Source organism: Elgaria multicarinata, chromosome 17 (assembly GCF_023053635.1).
Source record: "Elgaria multicarinata webbii isolate HBS135686 ecotype San Diego chromosome 17, rElgMul1.1.pri, whole genome shotgun sequence".
NCBI lineage: Eukaryota > Metazoa > Chordata > Lepidosauria > Squamata > Anguidae > Elgaria > Elgaria multicarinata.
In genome coordinates, this window is record NC_086187.1 from 29,676,378 (window position 1) to 29,699,669 (window position 23,292).

The 23,292-nt window shown below is 51.1% G+C and overlaps 2 protein-coding genes across 3 annotated transcripts in view; one reads left to right on the forward strand and one right to left on the reverse strand.

Annotated features, from left to right (window-relative positions):
* TXNDC11 (thioredoxin domain containing 11) overlaps positions 1-7,128 on the forward strand; it is a 30,801-nt gene extending 23,673 nt beyond the window's left edge. For both annotated transcript variants that reach the window (XM_063143563.1, XM_063143564.1), the window contains 3 exons: positions 188-297; positions 3,610-3,690; positions 5,928-7,128. In XM_063143563.1, the coding sequence (XP_062999633.1) occupies positions 188-297; positions 3,610-3,690; positions 5,928-6,579 (843 nt within the window). In that variant the 3' untranslated portion in view covers positions 6,580-7,128. The remainder of the gene's footprint in view (positions 1-187; positions 298-3,609; positions 3,691-5,927) is intronic.
* A 2,859-nt stretch (positions 7,129-9,987) lies between these two features.
* On the reverse strand, positions 9,988-16,263 carry SNN (stannin). Its single transcript, XM_063143565.1, has 2 exons — positions 16,158-16,263; positions 9,988-11,543 (listed from the first exon to the last, which is right to left on the reverse strand). Exon 2 carries the CDS (start codon positions 11,436-11,438, stop codon positions 11,175-11,177), a length of 264 nt encoding a protein of 87 aa, XP_062999635.1. The 5' UTR covers positions 11,439-11,543; positions 16,158-16,263; the 3' UTR covers positions 9,988-11,174.
* Between the last annotated feature and the right edge of the window lie 7,029 nt (positions 16,264-23,292).

Consider the following 23,292-nt stretch of genomic DNA (forward strand, 5'->3'; position numbering starts at 1 on the left):
ACAAAGAGACGTTAGTGAACTTCCCCCACTGACTGATGGAAAAGTGGAAAGGCAGGCATGTCCTCTCCCCACGATGGCCCGGCTGCCGGCCGACGCAGGAGCACCTTAGCACTGGGCGGGTTTCAGCGGAAAGCAATCTCTGCCTCTAACCCGAACCCTTTTCTCCCTCACTGCCCTCGCCTTTCAGGATACCTTGCTGCTGTATTACGCTCCGTGGTGCGGCTTCTGCATGTCTCTCAATCACCTCTTCATCCAGCTTGCTCGGATTCTGCCTCCTGATCACTTCGTTGTGGCAAGGTAGGCAGGCGTCTCCCCCTTCCGCTCTCTCGCTTACCTGTAGCTATAGCTGGGATTGTGTCTGAAGGATGAGGAACTAGGCCAAGCCAGGGAGCCCTGTGCCCATGGAAGTCCTGCTCAGCCAGTCCGTCCACCTCTGAGGATTTACCAAGCCACTGCTAGGACAGAAAGCAAGCATGAAATAAAACATGCCCGTGTGGAGAGAGAGAGAGAGAACGCTACACACCCACACCAGCTTTTATCCTGAAAGCTGGAAGCCAAACGGGGAGTTTTTGATACGGTTTGGGTGGCAGTTGCTGTTCAAGGGGAAGAAGGTAAAAGTCTTAGTGGGCGCATATAAATGTGTGGCTGTGTCTAAGGTGACTCCTTGGGTTTCTCCCGAAATCCTCAAGGCTCTTCCAGGAGAGGGTTAAGCTTCATCTTTTAAGCTGCACCAGAAGAAACTTACCCCCAAAGAAAAACTATTTTAAGGGAAGGCTGCAGTGCCTGGGGAGCAGCCAGCTTGGATGTCTGTCTGTCTGTCTGTCTCTCCCCCCCGGCTCATTGCCACTTTATATTGAGGGAAAGATGATCTGGCCAAGCAGGCAAGCATTCCTGGCCAGTTTTCCAGTGGTTGTCCAGACTGCTTGGGTCTTCAGTCCAGCACCGTGACTTGTGTAGGCTCCCGGTGGCCATGGCAAGTTTTGATACATAGCCTTCACTCTCCTCAAATCCTTTTGCCTCCTCCCACCTGCTCTAAAAAATCACTCTTGATATTAAAATGCTGTTGGTCATTCACTGAACTGCAAGGTAACTACAATCTGGGCTGGCAGAAGGTTTTCTCCATGTTGGGTTTAGATTCTCCCATTTCCTGAGCAGCCCTTGTGGCCCTGATTGTGTGTGTGTCACAAAGCAGGATGACTCAATGGGCAGATGATAGGGATGCATATTTTAAGCTTTGCCCTTCGAGAAATTGCTCAACAGTTAATTAAATGTGTGTTCTTCCCCCGGCCTGCCCTCCCCCCAAAGAGTATCTTGTTCACCCACCTTATTTCCAAGGAAAATAACAAGAGCCACCTCTTCACCTACTCACTTAAAAGCCTTGAATTAGTCCCGTTGCTTCTCCTCTTCATTTAGTTCGTAGACCTGGTTCTTGCCTTGGTTTCCAGGGATGACCGGAGCAAGAATGTACCAAGGGATGTTCTGCTCCTTCCAACATTTCCATTCCTTCGACATCTATCTGAGGACCTTTTAGCATAGTAATAGGTGCCGTGAGAAAAGAACGATTTGCCAGAGGCTCCAGTGAGCCCTCAAGCCTCCCCTCCCGGAGAAGCTGCCTCCTGGGTCTCCCTGTGGGTAGGGGTCCTCTGAGAGGACACCCTTGCCATCAGTCCCAGCTGGGGTGAGCCATTTCCCCGTCCCTGAGCATTCAGAGTGATTGGGAATACAAATCGTGCCCATTAAAAACGTCCTCCTCCTTGAGACTCCCTTGCCAGCCATTACAATTCTAACCAGAGCAACGTCTGTTGCTGAGACGTGAGTGCTAGGGTATGTCCTAGGTAACATCTGTGCCCAAAATGCTCGTGAACATCATAAGAAGAGGCCTAGAAGTGGCCCTATGCAGGAGTGCAAATTTGGCAGCTGGGGAATCTCACATTTGCAGCTCTCTTACCAGGTCATCTGCGACGATTAATGTTCATCCTTTGGAATAGGGATGATGAACAGTAGATCAATACGGAAACACAAAAAGAACTTGCCTCTGATCCTGTGGCTGGAATATTTCTTTCATCACCCCCTAGGGTGCCCTCAGTTGTCAGTGGTCTATTTTAAAAAGCCATTCTGTGGGGTGGAAAGGGAGGAGCAAAACATTGAGGCCAGGAATTTCCCCTCTTGGGCCTTTTGTATTGCTTGTGGACTCAGCTAGTGGAGGTGCTGAGCATTGGACCAATAACAGTTCCAGACACCTCAGGCGGTGCAGTTCATGAAAACCGCCATTCTGGGAGCACAGGCCACCTGCATCCATGGCACCCTTCTGTGATGACAGTCTGAGTTAACCCTAACCCTAACCCGCCCCCGAAGGAGTAGGTTCGTAGCTTGGGGGTTCTCCTAGAACCATCTCTGTCACTTGGGGCTCAGGTGGCCTTGATGGCACGGCGTGCCTTCTACCAACTTCAGTTGGTGACACAGCTGCGCCCCTATCTGGACAGGGATAACCTGGCTTCAGTTATTTATGTTCTGGTAACCTCCAAGTTGGTTTACTGCAAGGCGCTTTACGTGGGGCTGCCTTTGAAGATGGTTCAGAAGCTGCAGCTTGTGCAAAATGCAGCAGCCAGATTAATAATAAGGACCAGGAGGTTCGAACATATAAGACTGACTCTGGGCTGCTTGCAATGTACATTTCCGAGCCTGATTCAAGGTGCTGGTTTTAACCTATAAAGATTTACATAGCTTGGGATCACAATACCTGACGGAACGCCTCTCCCAACACGAACCTACCCGTACACTACAGTCAACATCTAAGGTCCTCCTCCGGGTGCCTCCTCCGAGGGGAGTTTGGAGGGTAGCAACAGGGCCTTCTCAGTGGTCCCCCCCCCCCCCCCCCAGTTATGGAATGATCTTCTGGACGAGGCCTGCCTGGCGGTAACATTGTTCTCTTTTCTGTGCCTGGTTAAGACTTTTCTCCTAGCATATGTTGAATGTTTAATTGACCCCAGATCTATCTTTAGGCCTAGCTGAGAGTTTAAAGTTGTTTTTAAATGTATGTTGTCTATTTTTATGTTTCTATGGTTTTAAATTTTGTATTTATTTTTAATGTTTGATGCTTTAATCTTTGTAAACCGCCCACAGAAGTTTGGCTATGGGGCGGTATAGAAATCTAAATCATAATAATGATAATGATAATGATAATCCTCACCCTGGCTTCGTAACGGCTTTAGCTGAGAAGCGCACGAGCAGCGGCCTGTGAAACCAGAGCGGCCCGTTCTGCCTGATGGGGTGGCGGCGTCTGTGTATTTCCCCCTATAAACCAACGCAATGGCCGTCTCTATTCTCCTGATAAGCACTCGTCTTTTTGAAAGGACATTTAGGGACCACCTTTGGCAGTGCAGGAAGTTGCTTTCGTATTGTGCCGTGGAGTATTGGTCCATCCAGCTCACTGCTGTCTGTTTAAAATAGCGACAGTCCCCCTTTGTCCGCTTGGAGTGGCAACGGCTGCCCAGGATTTCACACTGGGGATCACTGAGCCCGAGACTCTTTGCAAGCAAACATCTGCTTAACCATGAGCTGCGGCTCTTTGGAATCTGTACATCTGTCTCTGTTTTGCTTTTTTAATAGGGTCGATGTTTCTCAGAACGACCTGCCCTGGGAATTCATGACCGATTGCCTACCCAACATCCTGTTTTTCCCTCATAATAGGTAACTAATGCCTTTCCCTTTGCCTAGATATTTCGTCTGGGTCTGGGTGTGGAAGAGAAGTCATGATATGGAGCCTTGCCTCGAAGCAGCCTTCCTTGGACCACTCCTGGAGGGGCGGGCTTGCAGGGCGTGGGCCCAGGTGGCTCATTTTCCTTTCAGTGAAAGGTCAGGCGGGCAGCCGTTTGGGCGGTCGGTCACACACGCAGTCTGGCTCTCCCTGGCTGCTCCTTCACGCCGTGGGAAACAAAAACAGAACAAGCCCCCAGAGAGCGACTGTTTTCAAACCCTGGGCTTGAATTCCTACGATAGGCAATGCAGTGGTCTTAGTTTCCCGGCAAGACAGAAGAAAAGGGGACGTGGCTCCATCTTTGTTTTTCAGTGTCCTCATCCTACTTCGCCACAGAGGAACTGTGTTGCTTCACTGACATTCTCAGGGCATCCTGGCACCCTGCACCAGTGGCCTTGTAACGGAGGTCTGCCTTGCCCCCCCCTTCCTCTCCCGTCCCACCTAGGATGGGGCTGAATTTGAGAGGGTTAGTGACTCGCCCGAGGGCCCGTAGTCAGGGCAGAGGCGGGGACTTCCTGGCTCAGCCTCTCAGTCGCGAGTTTTGAGAGGGATTTCTAAGTGAAATCTGCAGGATCAAAACCCACCATGATGTCTTTGTTCCAGATAGAAAGTAGGCAAGAATGGCACCTGGAGGCCTGTTTTGTAGTTGGTTCCTGCTGCTAGCAGGGCTCCCCCCTCATGCCCCCCCCCCCAATTAAACTGAAATGTTGGAAAGTTCAGCTGTGATCCAGTTAATTTAATTTTTGCTCTTGCTGCCTTTGAAGGAAAAAAACGCATCAATCGCTGCCCGACTTGTCCTCACTTGCACCTCCTTGGGAGTGCTTCTCCTGGGATTGGCGCCTCATATGTCAGGAGGCTCGCTGACACCCTTCCACAGATATGAAACCATTTAGATTGTGCATGTCTAGGGTAGACGCAGCTCGTTTCGTGTGTGTGCACTAGGTTCTCGCTCCTGTTTTCCGTGCACAGCCCAAGCCAGGGAGGCTTAGTTCTGTAGGAGGACAAAGCTCGTGTTTGGTGACCCGTGAAGTTGCAGCTAGGAGGCCTTCACGCAATGCCCTGCCTGCTGCTGGGCTCATTAAGACCGCAGGCCCTGGGACTACCGGGTGCTTTTTGCACGGGAGAGGAGCAAGGCCCGGAGCGAGGGAAGCTGCCGTTTCATCACCAGCGAGATTGCACAGGCCAGCCTGCTGCTAAATAGAGCCGGCATTTCTTGCCCTTCTGCTTCTGGGATGCAAACTGGCTGAGCAGAAACTGCAACTCATTCCAGAGGCATTTAGGCGACACTGTTTTAGGCTGAGCTTTGACCGTGGAGGCCCATTTGTGATATTCGCCTGGTCCCTCCCATACAAAGTGAGCAGCAAGAGGCAATTGAGCTGGATGCTGTTGCTGTTGTTTTCCCAGCCCATTGGCAGGCCAGCTGGAACCATGCTGTTGGTGGACGCCATTACAAGGCTGAGCTGGAACCCTTTTGCAAAGGTCTCGGGGTGCATACTTGACACACACCCTTCTCTGCCCCAGGGTTTCCTCGCACAAAATGTTCTCGGGCCTCCCGTCCTTGTCCACCAAACGTGGCCCCCCTCAGCCTGGTGCCCTGCAGGTGTGTTGGACTACAGCTCCTGACACCTCTAGAGAGCACCAGGCTGGGGAAGGCGGATCTCATTCACTACGACCTGGCCGGTGGCATCAACCCTTGTCTCGGGCAGGTCCTCGCTTCCAAAACGTAGGCTTTGCATAGCCCTTCCAAGTGTTCATGGGGCTCCTCTTGCATGATCCAGCTGTAATCCGACAAGCCTGCAAGGCAAATCGGTATTGCGATCCCCCCTGTTGCAGATGCGGTGTGGGTGTGGGTGGGGATCTGCAGCTTCCAATTTGTAACTGAAGGTGCCACTGCAGGGCTTGGACCCAAGTGGTCCTCACCGCTTTGCCACCCATTTCAGCTGGGGGGTGGGGTGTAGCAAAGCATTTCAAAGGGCCCCCCTCCTGCCTTCCTTCCCGCTGTCTGATGAGAAGAGTGTGCTGCAGCCTACCGTTTCTTCTCCAGGTGGCATCATCAGCACCGAGCTCCTTTTGCCTGGAGATGACTCCTGGGGCGCAGCTGGGGCCTTCTGTGTACAAAGCAGGTCCACCCCACCCCACCCAGATCTAACCCGTCTCTCTGATTTTCCAGGAAGGACCGAAGTGTGAAGTTCCCTGCAGATTCCCTGGTCACCCTTCCCAATCTCCTGAAATTCATCCTCCACCACTCACACCGGCCACCCACCACCACCACCAGCTTCGAGCCCTGCCTCCAAGGCTGCCTTTGGAGAGAGGCGGCGCTCCAGCAAGGACGCCTCTCCCACCTGGAAAGGGAAGTGGAACGGCTGAGAGCAGAGATCCAGGCGCTGCACCTGGCTCAGGCTCAGGCCCAAGGCCAGCTTTCGGAAGCCAGGCGGGAGGGCCAGAGGCTCCAGCAGGAGGCCCGCATCTTGCGGAAGCAGCACGGCGCCCTGCAGAGCCACCGGGAGCATTTGCAGGGGCTGTATGACCAGAAGTCCCGGGAGCTGGGAGGCCTGGCCGAGAAGCTGCGGGAGCTGGCCGACGCCTCCGAGAGCCTCCTGGCCGAGAACGCCCTGCTCAGAGCCCTGCTGGCTTCCGTGGAGCGAAAGCTGGGGGCGGCGGCGGCGGCGGTCGAGGCGGAGGTCGGCCTGCCGAAAGAGGATGCTGGCCTGGCTATGCCAGCTGCTGACACATTCCATGCGGCAGCTGAGGACAACGACAACAATGGCCCCATTGACCCCCGCATTGCTTCCGAGCACACGAAGGAGAACTGGACAGAATAGCCCCTGTGACCCAGGACCTGTAAGGTGGGGGGTGGACCCACACAGATCACGTACAGTCTCAGCCAGGAAGAGACTTTATGCAAAGTTTTATTGACGTTTCATTGTAAAGCCTTTTTTTTTTGCTGGACTAGAAAAGAAAAATCAAAGAATATTTTTATAATGAGCCATGAACTGAATAGACCGAGCTTGAGGCCTGTGACACTGACAGAAGTCCAGGGACTGTTCTTTGCACTTTACTATTGCACTAATTTGATAGCTTTTGTATCAGTTCAACCTAAATTAAAGCAATTTGGTTGAAGGGTGGCAGTGTGAAACCCCTCTTTCCCCCCTCCGCACCACATAGTTACAAGCCAGGACCAGGTTTGGCTGTCTCAGTTTTGGGACCCTCCCCCACCCCGTTTAAAGTAACTTTGATTTGTGACTTCTGGGGAATATCCAAAATGGTCACTTTAAATGTCTTCTGTCTTATTTGCAGAATTGATGGGATGCATCCATTTGTGTGTATTGGGTAAAACTGAGTGGGGGAGAAAAATTAAAGGGATTGCTATAGCCCATTGTTGTTTTTCTTTCCTGAGCTTTGGGTTTGTATTGGCATTTTGGCTAACAATTTTCCTTAACGAATCGTCTGCTGTCACCCTTATAAGTAAAACGCAGAGAGCGACTAGCTGGACCCCATCCCACCCATATCCTTGAATCTTGTTCCGTAGGCTGGAGCGGGCAGCCAGCAGCCAAGGACTATTGCATTATTCAAAATCCCCTGTGGCCTACGACATACAAAGGCTCAATCAAAAGCAACGGTCCTCAGTCGCTGGAGTTCTCCAAACGGCTGTGGGGCCAGGTGAACAGGCCTTGCAAAGCTCCTGGAGCAGCAGACAGGATCCAGGCTTCCCCTTCCCCCAGCCCAAACCAAACAGGTTTCATGCTTCTGGATGGAGGACCTCACTGAGCTGTCACAAGACACGGCACTGGCCAATCATGGAGATGGCTTTAAAAAGGGATCAGGCCAACCTGTGCAGAAGTGGCCGCTAGCTGTAGGCACCTGTTCTGCTTACAGCCAGTTGCCTGGGAGTGGCAGGTTGTGGGTAGCGGGATTTCTTGGAAGCACCTTGCTGTTGGGAGCTGCCTCCAAGACCTTGGGAGGGGCCGTGGCTCAGTGCGTAGAGCATCTGCTTGGCCAGCAGGAAGTCCCAGGTTCAATCCCTGGCAGCATCTCCAGGTAGGGCAAGGAAAGACCCATCTAAAACCCAGGAGAGCCACGGCTGCTGGGCTGGGTGGACAAAGGGTCTGGCTCAGTATAAGGCCGCTTCCTAGGAGTAGGTAAGCCTTCTTGCGCCTGGCACCCTCCAAAGGTGTTGGACAGAGGTGTTGGTGCAGATCGCAAGCTGAATATGAGCCAACAGTGCGATACGGCTGCAAGAAAGGTAAATGCTATTTTGGGCTGCATTAATAGAAGTATAGCTTCCAAATCGCGTGAGGTACTGGTTCCTCTCTATTCGGCCCTGGTTAGGCCTCGTCTAGAGTATTGCATCCAGTTCTGGGCTCCACACTTCAAGAAGGATGCAGACAAGCTGGAGCGTGTTCAGAGGAGGGCAACCAGGATGATCAGGGGTTTGGAAACAAAGCCCTATGAAGAGAGACTGAAAGAACTGGGCGTGTTTAGCCTGGAGAAGAGAAGATGGAGGGGAGACCTGAGAGCACTCTTCAAATACTTAAAAGGTTGTCACACAGGAGGGCCAGGATCTCTTCTCGATCCTCCCAGAGTGCAGGACACGGAATAACGAGCTCAAGTTAAAGGAAGCCAGATTCCGGCTGGACATCAGGAAAAACTTCCTGACTGTTAGAGCAGTACGACAGTGGAACCAGTTACCTAGGGAGGTTGTGGGCTCTCCCACACTAGAGGCCTTCAAGAGGCAGCTGGACAACCATCTGTCAGGGATGCTTTAGGGTGGATTCCTGCATTGAGCAGGGGGTTGGACTCCATGGCCTTGTGGGCCCCTTCCAACTCTGCTATTCTATGATTCTATGACTACAACTCCCACCATCCCCAGCAAACATGCCCATGGATAGCAATTGCTGGTGGTAAAGGGAGTTGTTGTCTCCACACAGCTGGAGAACCATCGCTTCAGGAAGCCTAGGCTTGATAGACCTTTGGATGCTGCAAGATTCCTCTTCCATTCTTTGTTTTAAGCATTTGCCTATACTGGGATTTACCATTGTTTAGAAAAACAATGGTAAAAACAAACAAACAACCACCACTTTATAACGTAACACAATGAAGTCAGAGAGGCTAGTGACAACTTTTAAAAAGCCAGCTAAAACTTTGCAGCCCAAGGACATCTGGACAGCGTGGCCACAGAAGAGGGTCTGCTGAGACTGACATGGAAACGGGATTGGCCGAGGCAAACCTCCCTTAAAAAGCGGGATCAGGGCAGTGCTGGGTGCTGCTCGGTGCAGGGCCTGTGCTGAGGATGTTCTACACCAACGCACCGCTGGGGAAACGGACCGCTCACAGTGCTGTAGCTTGGCTGCCTTCCGTGGCGTTGTCACTCCATCCGTCTTCCTAGCGCAGCCTGCCCTCCTCGGACCAGCCCCAGCTCGCTCAGGCCTCGGATGGCGGCTCTTCCAGCCCAGCTGCTCCCCAAGAAGTGGAACCGAATGTATGGCTGAGCTGCTCCCCACCCAGCCCTCACCCCACTTCCTCCTAGTGATCGTAAAATCCTGACGCGGAACTACGTGCCCTGCCTCTTGCTCTTCCAATGCCAGCAGTGGAGTCGTGTCCCAATCCTAAGGTATGTGAGAATCTCGGCAGAGCCAGAAATTAGTATGTGGCCAGGGTAGAGGATGTTCAAAAGCAAGGGACAAATTCTAAATGCTTGTGAGGCCAGTCTAAGGGAATAACGACAGTCCTGGCTCGCTGGCCTCCCCTCGAGCCAATCTTGCATCCATCCCTGGCTGCCCCAGCAGCCGATGGCTAGACAAGACGGGCTCCTTTTATGGCCCTTTCCCTTCTTCCTGCCCTCCTTGTTACACCTGTGTTCTGGTGCTAAGTTGCCTGGGCACATCAAAATAACAGCAGCAACAAAACTATAGCAGGCAAGGAATCCGCTGGACCAAAGGCAGGAACAGAGGTAGCAGCTGTTGGGGGGTGGGGTGCGCACCTTGCATTGGGAAGGGTAGGGCTCCAGGAGGGGGTGGCTCTGACGCCGGGCCCTCTGGCGCTGGACACTCCTGTATGCATTAAGCAGCGGCCCTCCATTTTGCAGACTGCTCACGCATCACTTGGCTGCAGCACCATGACAAGAAAGGTGAACATGAAGTGTTCTTGTGCTGCCGCTCACTGGGCAAGGTCAGTTTTTGTTCTACTTACAGTGAACTGTTTACAAAAAGTTTGAGAAATGACAGGTAATCTATTTTAAGAGGAGCTGAATATCTTGTTTGAAAAATAAGGGTAAACAATACAAGACCACCACAAAACCTTGCCAAAAATACAACTGGCGAGGATCAAAAAAACTGGAAAGTGACAGATGTAAGGAAGCACATTGCTAACTTCACTTTCTATTCCCACTCCCTCCCATATGTTTCGTTATTTACAGAAGCCCTGTCATTTAAGAAAACAAGTGCATTTATCTACAAAATACACTGACTGACATCTATACAGCTGATTCTGAAGAATAAGGGCTTGCTTACAAGTGTCCTGACACCCAGGACTATCACCAGTGCACTGATAGATAAGTTAGGGACTAGTTACGTGAATGCCAGTTTTAAAGGAGAAGGCTCAGCGGAAGAAGCGTTTCTGCTTCCTGCCCACGATAGCCGCTCTGCCACCAATGGCCACGTCTCCCAGCAACCTGAAGCACAGCCATCATCGGCTGCTGCTTTTGACTTGGCTTGAAATAGCAGCTAGCCCACTTGTCACCGCCATTATCTGATGCAGTTTCACCCAGACGTGTATTTCTCTCCCTGTGCCTTTTTGCCCTCTGCTTAAACACATTAACAAAATTAAACTATAACTCTGGAATATGGAGCTTTTAAGCAGCACCGGGCTCCGTTTCTCAAAGCTGCTGGCTGCTGCAAAAATTCCACCCCAGCACCCCAAAGAAGCAAGCCTAAGATTAGCCCCTCCCAGCTCGGCTTTGGAGAAATCCCATTTGCGGTCATGCATCTCCTAAATCCGAGTGCTGCTTACGCAAAAGCTCATTCATTCCATTCCCATATGCCGCAGAACAGAAACACACGCACATGCACGCACACACCACAACCTATGTACACACAATTCACAGTTGTGCAAGTTCACATTACGCCAGTAGCTCCATTCCAATGCAGCTCAGTGGAATATTCAAGTAACAGACCAAACCGGTCTCTCTTCACACCACCGTGTTCTTGTTTGTCCATTGCCGGCAATGGACCGTGTGCCAGAAAAAGAGATGCAAGCACTGGAGCGACAAAGGAGGTCATGCCCAGTGCGTGGACAGCCACAGACGGCCCAGTCTTCAGGCAAGGTTTGTGTGACGGAGGGAGTGGTACAGCCCTGCCTAGTTCCTTCACAGTATCCATTCTGGCTCCAGCCACCTGGCCCTCTATGCCAAAGCTACCAGTCAGCTGTGAGCCTCGGTGCCGTTTGAAGTCAGCTTTGCTTTCCTCTCCATGCAAGGCCCTCGGGCGGAGTACTGGACCAGGAGGAAGGGCTCCTTGGTTTCTCCCTCACCCACGATGCTCTCTTCGTCCTCAGACTGACTGATCCGCTGAAGGCGCAAGTAACACCAGCAGCCCAGGATCAGAGCGCCAAGAGCCGCGATGGCAATGAGAATGACAATGACTGTCACCACTCCCGTGGTGGGGCTGTGGTCCATGATGGACATGGCTGATGCCCAAAGAAGCTTTTAGAGGAGGGGGCCAAGGAGGGGCTGCCGGGCGGCTGGCAGCCAATCAGTGGGAAGAGAAAGTCTCCAGCTGCACCTTCATTCCTGGAATGACAAAGAAGACACAGTGCTTAAAAGCTTTGTGACCAGGAACACAAATGTACAGCAGACAGGGCATCAGCTAGGAAGAGAAAGCAGCCTTAGGCCAAGCAGACCCTTGGTCCATTGAGCTCAGCATGGCAGCCTGCACCTCTGTGGGCCACTCCACTGAGGTGCAGCACTTGCTTGAGGGCTGTAGGCTCCTGAAGAGCCCCTGCTTCGCAGGCAGAAGGCCCCAGGTTCAAAGGCAGAACTGGCCATGCTCCTGCCCGGCATCCTGGAGAGCTACAGCTGTCCATCAGCACCAGCAATACTGAGATGGACAGACAGATGGTCTGAGTCCACATCACGTGGCTTCTGTTGTTTCTGCCCTGGCATAAGACAGTTTCCCATGTATTCCTGCTGTGAAACTAAGGTGAGTAGAGTGTGTGTAGGAAAGGAGGCTTCCTCTTTCCAAAACTAGCTTTTTGCCAGTTCTACATCTGTCAGCCAAGTGGCACTCTCAGCCTCTGTAGCATTCTCAACCTCTGGCTCTTTCCTCCGAGAGTCACTCGCCCTGACCCAGCGATGTCAATCAGCGCATAGCTTTCTAACTACAAATCCCCGTTAGGGTGTCCAAAAGGCAGGTACAAGACAGAAGGGGCTCCTGCGTGCAGTGGCGAAAGCCAGGCAAAAGGGAGGGGGAGATTAAAGATGCACCCTCCTCTTCCACGAGGGAGGGCTGAGCAAAGCATCTCATAAGAACTTAAGAAGAGCCATGCTGGATCAGACCAAGGGTCCATCTCTGTTCACACATTGGCCAAACAGCCATCAGCCAGGGACCGACAAAGCAGGACATGGTGCAACAGCACCCTCCCACCCATGTTCTCCAGCAACTGGTGCACATAGGGTTACTGCCTCAGATACTGGAGATAGCACACAACCATCAGGGCTAGTAGCCATGGATAGCCTTTGCTTCCAGGAATTTATCCAACCCGCTTTTAAAGCCATCTAAATGGGTGGCCATCACATCTTATGGTAGTAAGTTCCATTATTTATTTATTTATTACATTTTTATACTGCCCAATAGCTGAAGCTCTCTGGGCGGTTCGCTAAAATTAAAACCATGAAAAATTTAACTATGCGCTGTGTGAAGAAGTACCATATTTCTTCGATTGTAAGACGCCCACTAATTTCAGTACCACCAACAGAAAAAAAGCTTTGATTCTAAGAAATAATAAATGCACTCACGATTCTAAGACGCACCCCATTTTTAGAGATGTTTATATGGGGGAAAAAGTGTGTCTTAGAATCAAAGAAATATGGTACTTCCTTTTCTCTGTCCTGGATCTCCCACCAATCAGCTTCAATGGGATAATGACCCCATTGGGTTCTAGTATTATGAGACAGGGCAAAAAATGTCTCCCTCTCCACATTCTCCACGCAAGGCATCATTTTGTACACCTCTATCCTGTCTCCCCTCAGCCTCCTTTTCTCCAAGCTAAACAATCCCAGTTGATGCAGCCTTTCCTCCTAGGGCAGATGCTCCATTGCTCCAGCCCCTTCGTCATTTCACTTGCCCTTTCCTGCACTTTTCCCAGCTCTATAATATCCTTTTTTAGGTGTGGGGAACAGAACTGTGCACAGCATTCTGAGTGTGGTCGCGCCATCTCAGTGCAGCAAAACCTCAGAGCTGTAACCACCCAGAGAGTCAACGTCCTCCTTGCACCCCAGCGAGAGAGCTCTGCTTCAGAGAACTGCAAAGAGGCACAACAGCTCCCACATCTCCACAAGGGCAGAGCGGTCAGCCGATGGGTCTTTGCAACCTCCGGCTGTAAGACGAGGCAGCCCTTGAGTGCGCTTCAGAGTGCCGCCGCCTTGCATGGCATGGTGGGGTTGGGGAACCATGACTTTGTGGCAGGGAAAGTTCTCCTGCCAAGCCCCTCCACTCCAACCCCCTCCCCCCACAGACGAGGGAGTCGCTGCAACACAAGTGTGCAGCCAGGCAAGGGCGCCCGAAGTGCAGCCAAGCAGAGGGGTCCTCACCTTGGCTCCCAGCCCCTTCAGCTCCCAGCAATGCCTCGATGCCCCAGAGGCTTCAAGAAGCAGCTCTCCCCATCCCATCCCACGTTCCAGAACACGGCTGCTGCTACGCCCACTGGCCGCTCCCTCTTTGCAAGTCACCTGGGACAGATGTCGCCAGGACATTCAGGAGCTCAAAAAACCATTTCCGACACAGAGCAAATCAATGGCAGTACTTATGTCTGCCGAACATCCCTAGTTGGGTAAAGGCGTTACACTGGAATTTTATTTCATTTTTGTTACATTTGAGGAAAAGTAGATCACAGTGTCCCCTTTCTGAAATTGCAGTAGATTTTGCAGTGCTGTCCTCCTTAAAAAAATGCTACCGAGGATGGAAACTTTAAGCTCATGCCGTAATACATTTGCTCGTCCTTAAGGTGCCACAGACACTTTGGGGCTGCATATGCACCACAGAGGCTCTTGTGGCACGTGGATCCTGTGGAAGCCTGCCATTGCTTTAGCTAATCTCAGCAGTGCCTGCTCAAGTCCTGCTGCTGCAGCCTAAGTGGGCCACAGATCAGACCCACAGATTGAAAAGGTGCACACTGTGGATTGCCTCAGGTGGGGCGGGAGGCAGTGCACCTGACCTACAGCTTTCCCCCATCTTACCTGCTTCAGTGCCTCAGTTTGATTGTAAAGGCATCCTTACATTGCAGAGTTGGGGGGGGGGTCCTCCCATGCCTCAATAGCGGTGGGAATAAATCCCTCGTATTAGGCTGAGATGCTGGAACCAGGTGAATGGGCCTACGCAGCATCCCAGGTTGGCCAAACAAGCACTTCTTCATGTTCTGTTGGGAGGTTTGTGACTGGATTAGTTGAGGACCACCTCGACCCCCCGTTCTGAGTCCGTCTACTGCCAGGAGATGGCACAGGGGATTCCAGACAAGGCTGTCATGATGCAATCACCCTAACCCTTAAACACACAAATTTACAGCTTCCTCTTGATGGTCAGCGCTTGGCATTCACTTCTGCTCCATCGACAGCCCTGGGCCAATGTGACACGCATGCCACCCCCCATGCTCCATGGAGACAGTTTGACCCACACCACACTCAGGCACAGCACAGCACGCAGGAGGGCTGCAGGGGCCATTCTGGAAGCCTCCAGGTGCCCTCTATCACCGCCACATCCAGAAGGCCCCTACTGCCCCTCCCCATGGCAAACGTTTCACGCGCCAGTCAACATTTGGCCTCCGGCAAATGCACTGCCGCCATCCCATTTGCACCAGGAGGCCCCCAATTGGAGAAGAGCTGGTTCCGGAGCTTCTGGGCATTTTGTGCCGCTCAGCAGCTCCACTGCACAGCGGTCCCAGCACACAGAGAGCAGGAGCGTGCGCTAACCATTCTGCACAAATCCCATCTGCCAAAGGCAAAAGCGGAGAGCAAACCCTTCGCCTGGCCACACAGGCAGCGATGCAGAGGGGCACCAGATACTCATACCAGCCCCGCCACTGGGACGGGCAGTCAATGGGCCAGTGGGGGTCAGCAATGGACAGCTTGGCTTGTGCGCCACACCAGCCCAGATGGGAACGCAGACCCGCATCCCCTACGAAGAGCGTGAACTGGATCACAGCGTACAAGCCTCCCCACCACTTGGGACATCGGTTCCCTCCACCAAGCCCTTGCGCTGAAACGCTTTATAAATTCAGGCGCCCCCGAGACTCACCACATTCCTTCGGTCCTAAGGCATTTGAGAGCAACCCTCTGGAGAACGGGGCCGCGTCCCTTCCCCGCGGCTGTCTGAGCCGCCGCCGTTGTCTGCTGCTGAAGCCCCCTCCCCGCAGAGCTGCACCACTGCAACCCGAGCTGGGGGGGGGGGACGAGGCAAGCCGAGTGCGTCACGCCACATCTGGGCAGCAAGGCGCGCCGGCCGCCAGCAACGCGCAGAACAAAGGCCGCCGTCCGGCTCGCCACCGCTGGGCGCCCACATTGGCTTTCGGGGGTGGGTGGAACCGAGACCTACCAGGCACAAGCCGGGTGGGGGAGGGGGGACAGGCGCGGAGGGCCGCCGCCTGCAGCTGCACGCGCTCCGCCGAGTACGTGAGCGAGGGGCGGCCTCCGGCCGTGAGGCACGTGGGCGCGGGCATGGCGGAGCGAGGGCTGCGGGGGCAGGAGCCGCCCCAGGATCGCCCCTCTTCCCCGGCCGTCCCAGTTACCTCCGAACGAAGAACGGAAAGAGGGGCAGGGCAGGGCAGGGCAGGGCAGGGAGAGGGGGGAGTCCCGTGCGCTCCCGCCCCACCCTCCGGAGGTCGGGCGGGGGGCTGCAAGGGGGAGGAGGTGCCGACGGGGCCCCGCCCCGCCCCGCCCCCTCCCGCTTCAGGAGGCGCTCGGCGCGGCGGCCTCTTCCTTTGTTCGCGGCGGAGGAAGGGAGGGAGGCAGGCAGGCAGGGGGCGACGAGAAAGGCACCCGACTGCCGAGCCTGGGGCGGGGACCCGCTGCAGCCTCCTGCCCTCCCCTGTGAAGGGCGCAGCGGCGCCTCCGACCGAAGGCAGCAGCAGCCGCCGCCGCCGCCGCGCGCACCCAGGCAGGCATGAAGCGCGCGCCTCGCCCCGCGGAGCTCACCCGGGATCCGCAGCCGCGTCCGGCCTGGGTTGCGCTCCCGCGGGGAAGGCGCCCGGCCACGTCGGGCTGGCGCTGCCTCTCGTGCGGCCGCGGTGTCGCCGTCTTCGCCGCCCACCTGCCGCCGCCAGCCGGGCCTGCGTGCGCCGCAACAGGAGCGCCCTCCGCCACCATCTCGCATCCGCGCTGCGCCCCGCACTGCCGCGCGCCGCGCCGGCGCCGCCTCCTGTAGGGCCGCGGCGGCCAATCCGCGTCCGGCGCTCCAGCCCACTTAGCAACAGCTGACGGCCAGGGGCGGAGCCCGAGCAGCCCCCTGCAGTGCCGCCCCCTCGCGGCACCCTGAGAACCGGAAAGGGGCTTGGGTGACGTGCGGTGGGGTCGGCGCCGGCGGAGAGCTTACTTTTCTCCTTTTGCAAAAAGGTGTGGGGGGGGGGAGCGGCACATAGAGGTGTGGGGGGGGGGGCGCGGGGGGGCTTTCAGGGCTTATTCTACTGCTGGTTTTGTTTGGCCTTATAGAATCATAGAATAGTAGAGGTGGAAGGGGCCTACAAGGTCATCAGTCCAACCCCCTGCTCAATGCAGGAATCCACCCTACAGCATCCCTGACAGATGGTTGCCCAGCTGCCTCTTGAATGCCTCTAGTGTGGGAGAGCCCACAACCTCCCTAGGTAACTGGTTCCATTGTCATACTGCTCTAATAGTCGGGAAGTTTTTCCTGATGTCCAGCCAGAATCTGACTTCCTATAACTTGAGCCCGTGTCCTGCACTCTGGGAGGATCGAGAAGAGATCCTGGCCCTCCTCTGTGTGACAACTGTTCAAGTATTATTTATTTATTTATTATTTATTTATTTTATTACATTTATATACCGCCCCCAGCCGAAGCTCTCTGGGCGGTTTACAACTGAATATGAGTATTCAGTTGTAATTGAGTATTTGAAGAGTGCTCTCAGGTCTCCCCTTCATCTTCTCTTCTCCAGGCTAAACATGCCCAGTTCTTTCAGTCTCTCTTCACAGGGCTTTGTTTCCAAACCCCTGATCATCCTGGTTGCCCTCCTCTGAACACGCTCCAGCTTGTCTGCGTCCTTCTTGAACTGTGGAGCCCAGAACTGGACGCAATACTCTAGATGAGGCCTAACCCGGGCCGAATAGAGAGGAACCAGTACCTCACGTGATTTGGAAACTATACTTCTATTAATGCAGCCCAAAATAGCATTTGCCTTTCTTGCAGCTGTATCGCACTGTTGGTTCATATTCAGCTTGCGATCTACAACAATTCCAAGATCATTCTCGTTTGTAGTATTGCTGAGCCAAGTACCCCCATCTTGTAACTGTGCATTTGGTTTCTATTCCCTAAATGTAGAACTTGGCATTTATCCCTATTAAATTTCATTCTGTTGTTTTCAGCCCAGCACTCCAGCCTATCAAGATCACTTTGAAGTTTGTTTCTGTCTTTCAGGGTATTAGCTATCCCACCCAATTTTGTGTCATCTGCAAATTTGATCAGCGTTCCCTGTACCTCCTCATCCAAATCATTAATAAAAACGTTGAAAAGCACTGGGCCGAGGACTGATCCCTGCGGTACCCCGCTCGTTGCCTCTCCCCAGTTTGAGAAGGTTCCATTGATAAGTACTCTTTGAGTCTGATGTTTTAGCCAACTGTGACTCCACCTAATAGTTGCTCCATCTAGCCCACTTTTAGCTAGTTTAATCAGAATGTCATGTGGTACTTTGTCGAAAGCTTTGCTGAAGTCAAGATATATGACGTCCACAGCATTCCCACAGTCCACAAGGGAGGTTACCCGATCAAAAAATGAGATCAAATTAGTCTGACAGGATTTGTTCCTGACAAATCCATGTTGGCTTCTAGTAATCACTGCATTGATTTCAAGGTGTTTACAGATTGACTTCTTTATAATCTGCTCCAGAATTTTCCCAGGGATGGATGTCAGACTGACTGGCCTGTAGTTCCCAGGTTCCTCCTTTTTGCCCTTTTTGAAGATAGGGACAACGTTAGCCCTCCTCCAGTCGTCCGGCACCTCACCCGTCTTCCATGATTTCGCAAAGATAATAGACAAAGGTTCTGAGAGTTCTTCTGCTAGCTCCTTCGTTACTCTAGGATGCAGTTCATCGGTCCCTGGAGATTTGAACTCATTCAAGGAAATTAAGTGTTCTTTGACCATTTGTTTATCAATCTCAAACTGCAATCCTGCCCCCTCAACTTCTGCTTCACTTTTTCCAGGGGGGGGGGTCATAGACCCGCTTTTGGGAGTAGGAATTGAGCACTTCAGCCTTTTCTTTGTCATCTGTTATCAATTGCCATCCTCATTAAGCAGTTGAACCACCATTTCTTTCCTCTGTCTTTTACTACTCACGTATCTGAAGAAAGCCTTTTTATTGCTTTTAGCATCCCTCGCTAATCTCAGCTCATTCTCAGCTTTAGCCTTCCTGACGCTATTTCGGCACTTCTGCGCCACCTGTCTGTACTCTTCTTTTGTAGCCTGGCCTTCCTTCCACTTCCTATATGTATCCCTTTTTGTTTTCAGATCATCTCTAAGTTTTTTGTGGAGCCACATTGGTCTCCTCTGTTGTCTTCTATCTTTTCTCCTTGTTGGAATTGTTTGAAATTGTGCCTTTAAAATTTCCTTTTTTAAATACTTCCACCCATCCTGCACTCCTTTTCTCATTAGGCTCACTTGCCATGGGACCTTACTTATCATAGTTCTGAGTTTATTAAAATCAGCTTTCCTAAAATCCAGAGTACGTGTATGGCTACACTCAGCTTTTTTCTCCTTTATAATCAAGAATTTAAGTATGACATGGTCACTTTCCCTCAGAGTTCCCGTAACTGCCACTTTATCCACTAAGTCATCCCTATTGGTCAATATCAAGTCAAGGATTGCCGATCCTCTAGTTCCTTCCTCCAGTTTCTGTAGGAGAAAGTTATCACCCACGCATGTCAGGAATTTCTTGGAAGGGCCGCTTTTGGTATTATTGGTCTCCCAACAGATATCAGGGTAATTGAAGTCCCCCATCACTAGTACATCACACTTCCTTGAAACACTGGCAATTTGTTTCTCAAAAGTTTCATCCTCGTCATCTCCTTGATTGGGTGGTCGGTAGTAGACTCCAATTTTCATGTTCTTTTTATTCCTTGCCCCATTTATTTTAATCCAGATGCTCTTAATGGGGCTCCCAGTCTGATCCGCCTGTATTTCTGTGCAGGGATAGGTATTTTTAACATATAGTGCAACTCCACCTCCCTTTCTATTTCTTCTGTTCTTTTTGAACAAGTTATATCCTTCAGTTGCTATATTCCAGTCATGGGAATCATCCCACCAACTTTCAGTTATACCTGTGAAGGACATGGGGCCTTGCTGGCTGTACTGGGTCTTTAATTGTATTATTCTTTGTTCTGTATCTGTTCTGGTATGTGTTATGTAGCTATGGTGTTATGTGAAGTGGGGGTGGGAGTGTGGAACTCTCGGCGCTGAGACTCCAAGGTCAGATTGGGCCTCTCACCTGCAGGTTATTGTGGTGTTACACCCCACAAGTCAGTTCCCAAATGAATGTCTGCAGTTTGTAAGTCTGTGGTTTTTAGAATGTTGGCCTGAGTGGGCGGAGTTAGGATGTCTTGGGAGGGGGGAGGAGCGATATATAAGGGAAGGACTGAGGGGATTGTGAGGGACTTGTTAGGTCCTCTTAGAGTCTTTAGCGCTCTGTGTTTAGAGTACTTAAGTTCTGGGAAATTGGAGGGTCAGTGTAGAGAGTGGTGTCTTTGGAGTGTGGTGTACACATAGTTGATGTATATTAATCAATACTGATAATAAAGGAAGTTCAAGAGTGATTGTGTGAGAGAAAGGAAAGCATGTATGTAAATGAGTGAAAGGATTGGATGAAAGGTTTCAAAAGGGTTTTTAAATGTTTTATTTGAAACAAAGCTTGTGTACTTTTAAAAATAAATTCTAATTATTTTGTTTTTAACTGCCACAAAAATCTCATGTGTCTGTTTGGCATTTATCATCTGAAGTTTACTCATTTAACACTCACTCTGCCAATAATTCACCTCAGCACATATAACTCACTGTTTTATTTTATATATGGAAATCCTTCTCCATTTAACCCCTTTCTCCACATAGTTTGGAGGAAGGTGGTTTTCATCCCTTGCCTCAGGCGTATCAAGCGGTGGGGCTTGGCTTGAGCAGGGAGTAGCCGCGGCCGGGTCTGGTGTTCAGAGCCTGTGTCCTGGCAGTTATCTCCCTGGTCATTAGGATAATTGGGTTCAGCTGTGAGAAAGAGGGGGAAGCCCTCCCTACGAGGGGAGGGTTGTTAGGAGCCAGGCAGAGCTGGGGTCATGGGGCCCTAAATTCCAAAAGGGGATGAAAAGGGTATCCTGTTTGGGATGATCAGCTTCTGTTCTGGTTTGATGGAAGAACACCCAAGTCAGCATGGAACGGCTACTTGGAGTAAGCTAGGGTCTTTTATTTTAAGTGTCTGGATTTCCTGAGACAAGGCTAGCTGCTTTTATGGCTGGGGCTGGGTTGTGTGTTTGAAGGTTTTAGATGGAGCTCTGGCTCCTTGTACATTATCCCTTTGTCGTCCTTCCTTTGATTCCCTTCCTCTTCTTTTCCCCTCCCCCATTTGCTGCTACTTCTGGCCAAAACCTTACGTGTTCGTTTTAGCTGAATGGTATTAAACTTGTTTTGGCCCTTAGCTGAGTGTGTGTGTTTTTATTCCAGGAATCTCTGGCCCGTCCTGGTTGGGAAGAGGGCTAGGGCGAGAGGTGGCCAGGGAAGACAGGACATTTGGTCCGGGGGCCTACCTTGCAGGAAGGTTGGATTGACTCCAACCTTCATTATTATTATTATTATTATTTATTTACATAGCACCATCAATGTACATGGTGCTGTACAGAGTAAAACAGTAAATAGCAATATCTACAATACCTATCAGGTTGTATTTGCCTTCGTGTAATAAAAGTTCAAGTTCGCTCTGTTTGTTTCCCGTACTCTGGGAATTAGTATATAGACATCGAAGACCATGTGTTTTATAGTCTGGCTTCATCCCTATATTGTTGCGGACACTATTTTGGGGCACTATTGGAGCTGTTCTCTGTACTGTGGTGCATGGGCATTCATCCATTTTTGCCTTTATTTTGTTTCTCTTCAAAATCCTTTTTGTTTTGTTTCTTTACTGGCCTGTCTTTTAGCTGTTGTTTACTGAAGTTGTCCTCACTTCCAGAACTCAGGGGCGGAATAAAATCAGACTAACTGTGTGAAAAGGTTGAGTTTCCAGACTCTTCAGCAAAGGTGGCCATTTTCTGTTGTTCTTCATTCTGCATTTCCCCAAGGAATGGATTTTCATTGCATGATAACTTCTTCATTTTGGGGTTTACATGGTTTCTTGGGTTGATTTTTCCGTTTCCCCTTGCTGTGCTCAGGAGCTGCAAACAAACACAGCCTTCCAAAATGGCTGCAAGCGTTAGGGTTTGGGTTACGGTTAGGAATACATTTTTTTTTTAAGGAATGAATTTTTTTATTTTCAAAAAACATACTACTGTACAATTAAAACAAAAATAAATTAATATTTGAAGTATTTTACAATTTTCAAATTGTATAAATTATAAAATATAATTATAAATTATATCAATGATACTGATATTTATTTATTTATTTATTTAAGGATTTTTATGCCGCCATTCAGCCAAAAAAGGCTCTCATGGCGGCTTACAAAAGTATTTCTTGACAGTCCCTGCCCACAGGCTTACAATCTAAAAAGACATGACACAAAAGGAAAGGGGATTGGGAGGGAGGAGGAGGAGGGGGAAAAGTAAAGCAAATTCAGGCACTACAATCTTAGTTGGAAAGTTCAGCAGTTACAGTTGGTAGCAGGAGGGTACATGTAGTATCCCTCAGGCATAGGGACCATACGGGTGAGCTTACCTGCTCAGCCTGCCACTTGCCCCTAGACTACCAGGCAATAACTTCAGAGTCTTTTCCTTGCTGGATTCCGTTATTACTAAAACCTCCTAGAACAGTGACTCTCCAAAACCCTGTAGCAAGGCCCACACCAACAAGTGGCTGAAACAGAGGCCCCGCCCAGGCCTTCGATGAGGAATACAATATTATTTGATACAAATAATACTGAAATTATACAAAATTATACATAGTTATAGCTAATTATACATTACAGTTACAGATGTCCATACAGGCAATAATCTATTTGCACATCCAGTGTAAGTTGGTTTTGTCACCCTACGAGTCAACCAGGGCCAGGAGGGGGCGTGCCACCCCGTGGATTCCCTTGGACCTCTGATGCTGGCCTTCTGGGAAGGCTGCCTTGATGCTGCGTATTGCAACGGTTCCACTCCTGCCTAGAATGCCTCTTAGACAAAGCGGGCGTAGGGGAGAATGGATCTGTCCTAGGGCACCATTTCACCCCATGCTTTTCGACAGCTACATGAAACCGCCAGGAGAGGTTCTCCAGGGGAGCGGGCTGAGGCAGCAACCAGGACACCTCGCTTCGCCTCTCCTTGTCAACTCAGAGAGCTGAGGCCGTGGAAGCTCTGAACCAGCGCCTGGGCAGGAGAGTGGGCTGGATGAGGGCCCGTGAACCGAGAGTCAACCCAGATGAGACACAACTGCTATTTGCGGGCGGTTCATCGATCCGATTAAGTGACCGTCGCCCCGTTCTGGAAGGGGGGTTACAGCCTTCTAAAGAGTGAGGTCTGCCGTGCCGTGATGGGGGATCCATCCTCGTCTGCAGAGGCACAGGCTCCCTCGGGGGCTCAGAGCACCACCTGTTCAAGGAATCCTTTTTACTTCTAATTAGTAGTTATTTTAATTATTAGTGGACTCTTAGTGATTTTCTCTCCTGTTGCTTTTAGTTTAGTGAATTTATTTCCATTGTCTTGGCCGGTTTTATTCTGTATTAGCTGTATTCTCTTTTAATTTCTTATTCTTTTAAATATTTTGTACACCAACTTTGGGCTTTGTGGGGAGTTAAAGTGCAGTAATTAAAAAGAAAATTTAGAACTAAATTAAAATAAGCTACAACTAAAATACAAAAGGAAATAAAAAAAACAGTGACCCCCGTTGAAACCCACATGATGAAAAGCCACTCTGAGCCACTGAGGGAGCCT

Excerpts from the sequence above, each read along its gene's own strand:
- SNN (XM_063143565.1), bottom strand. The coding sequence starts at position 11,438 with ATGTCCATCATGGACCACAGCCCCACCACGGGAGTGGTGACAGTCATT.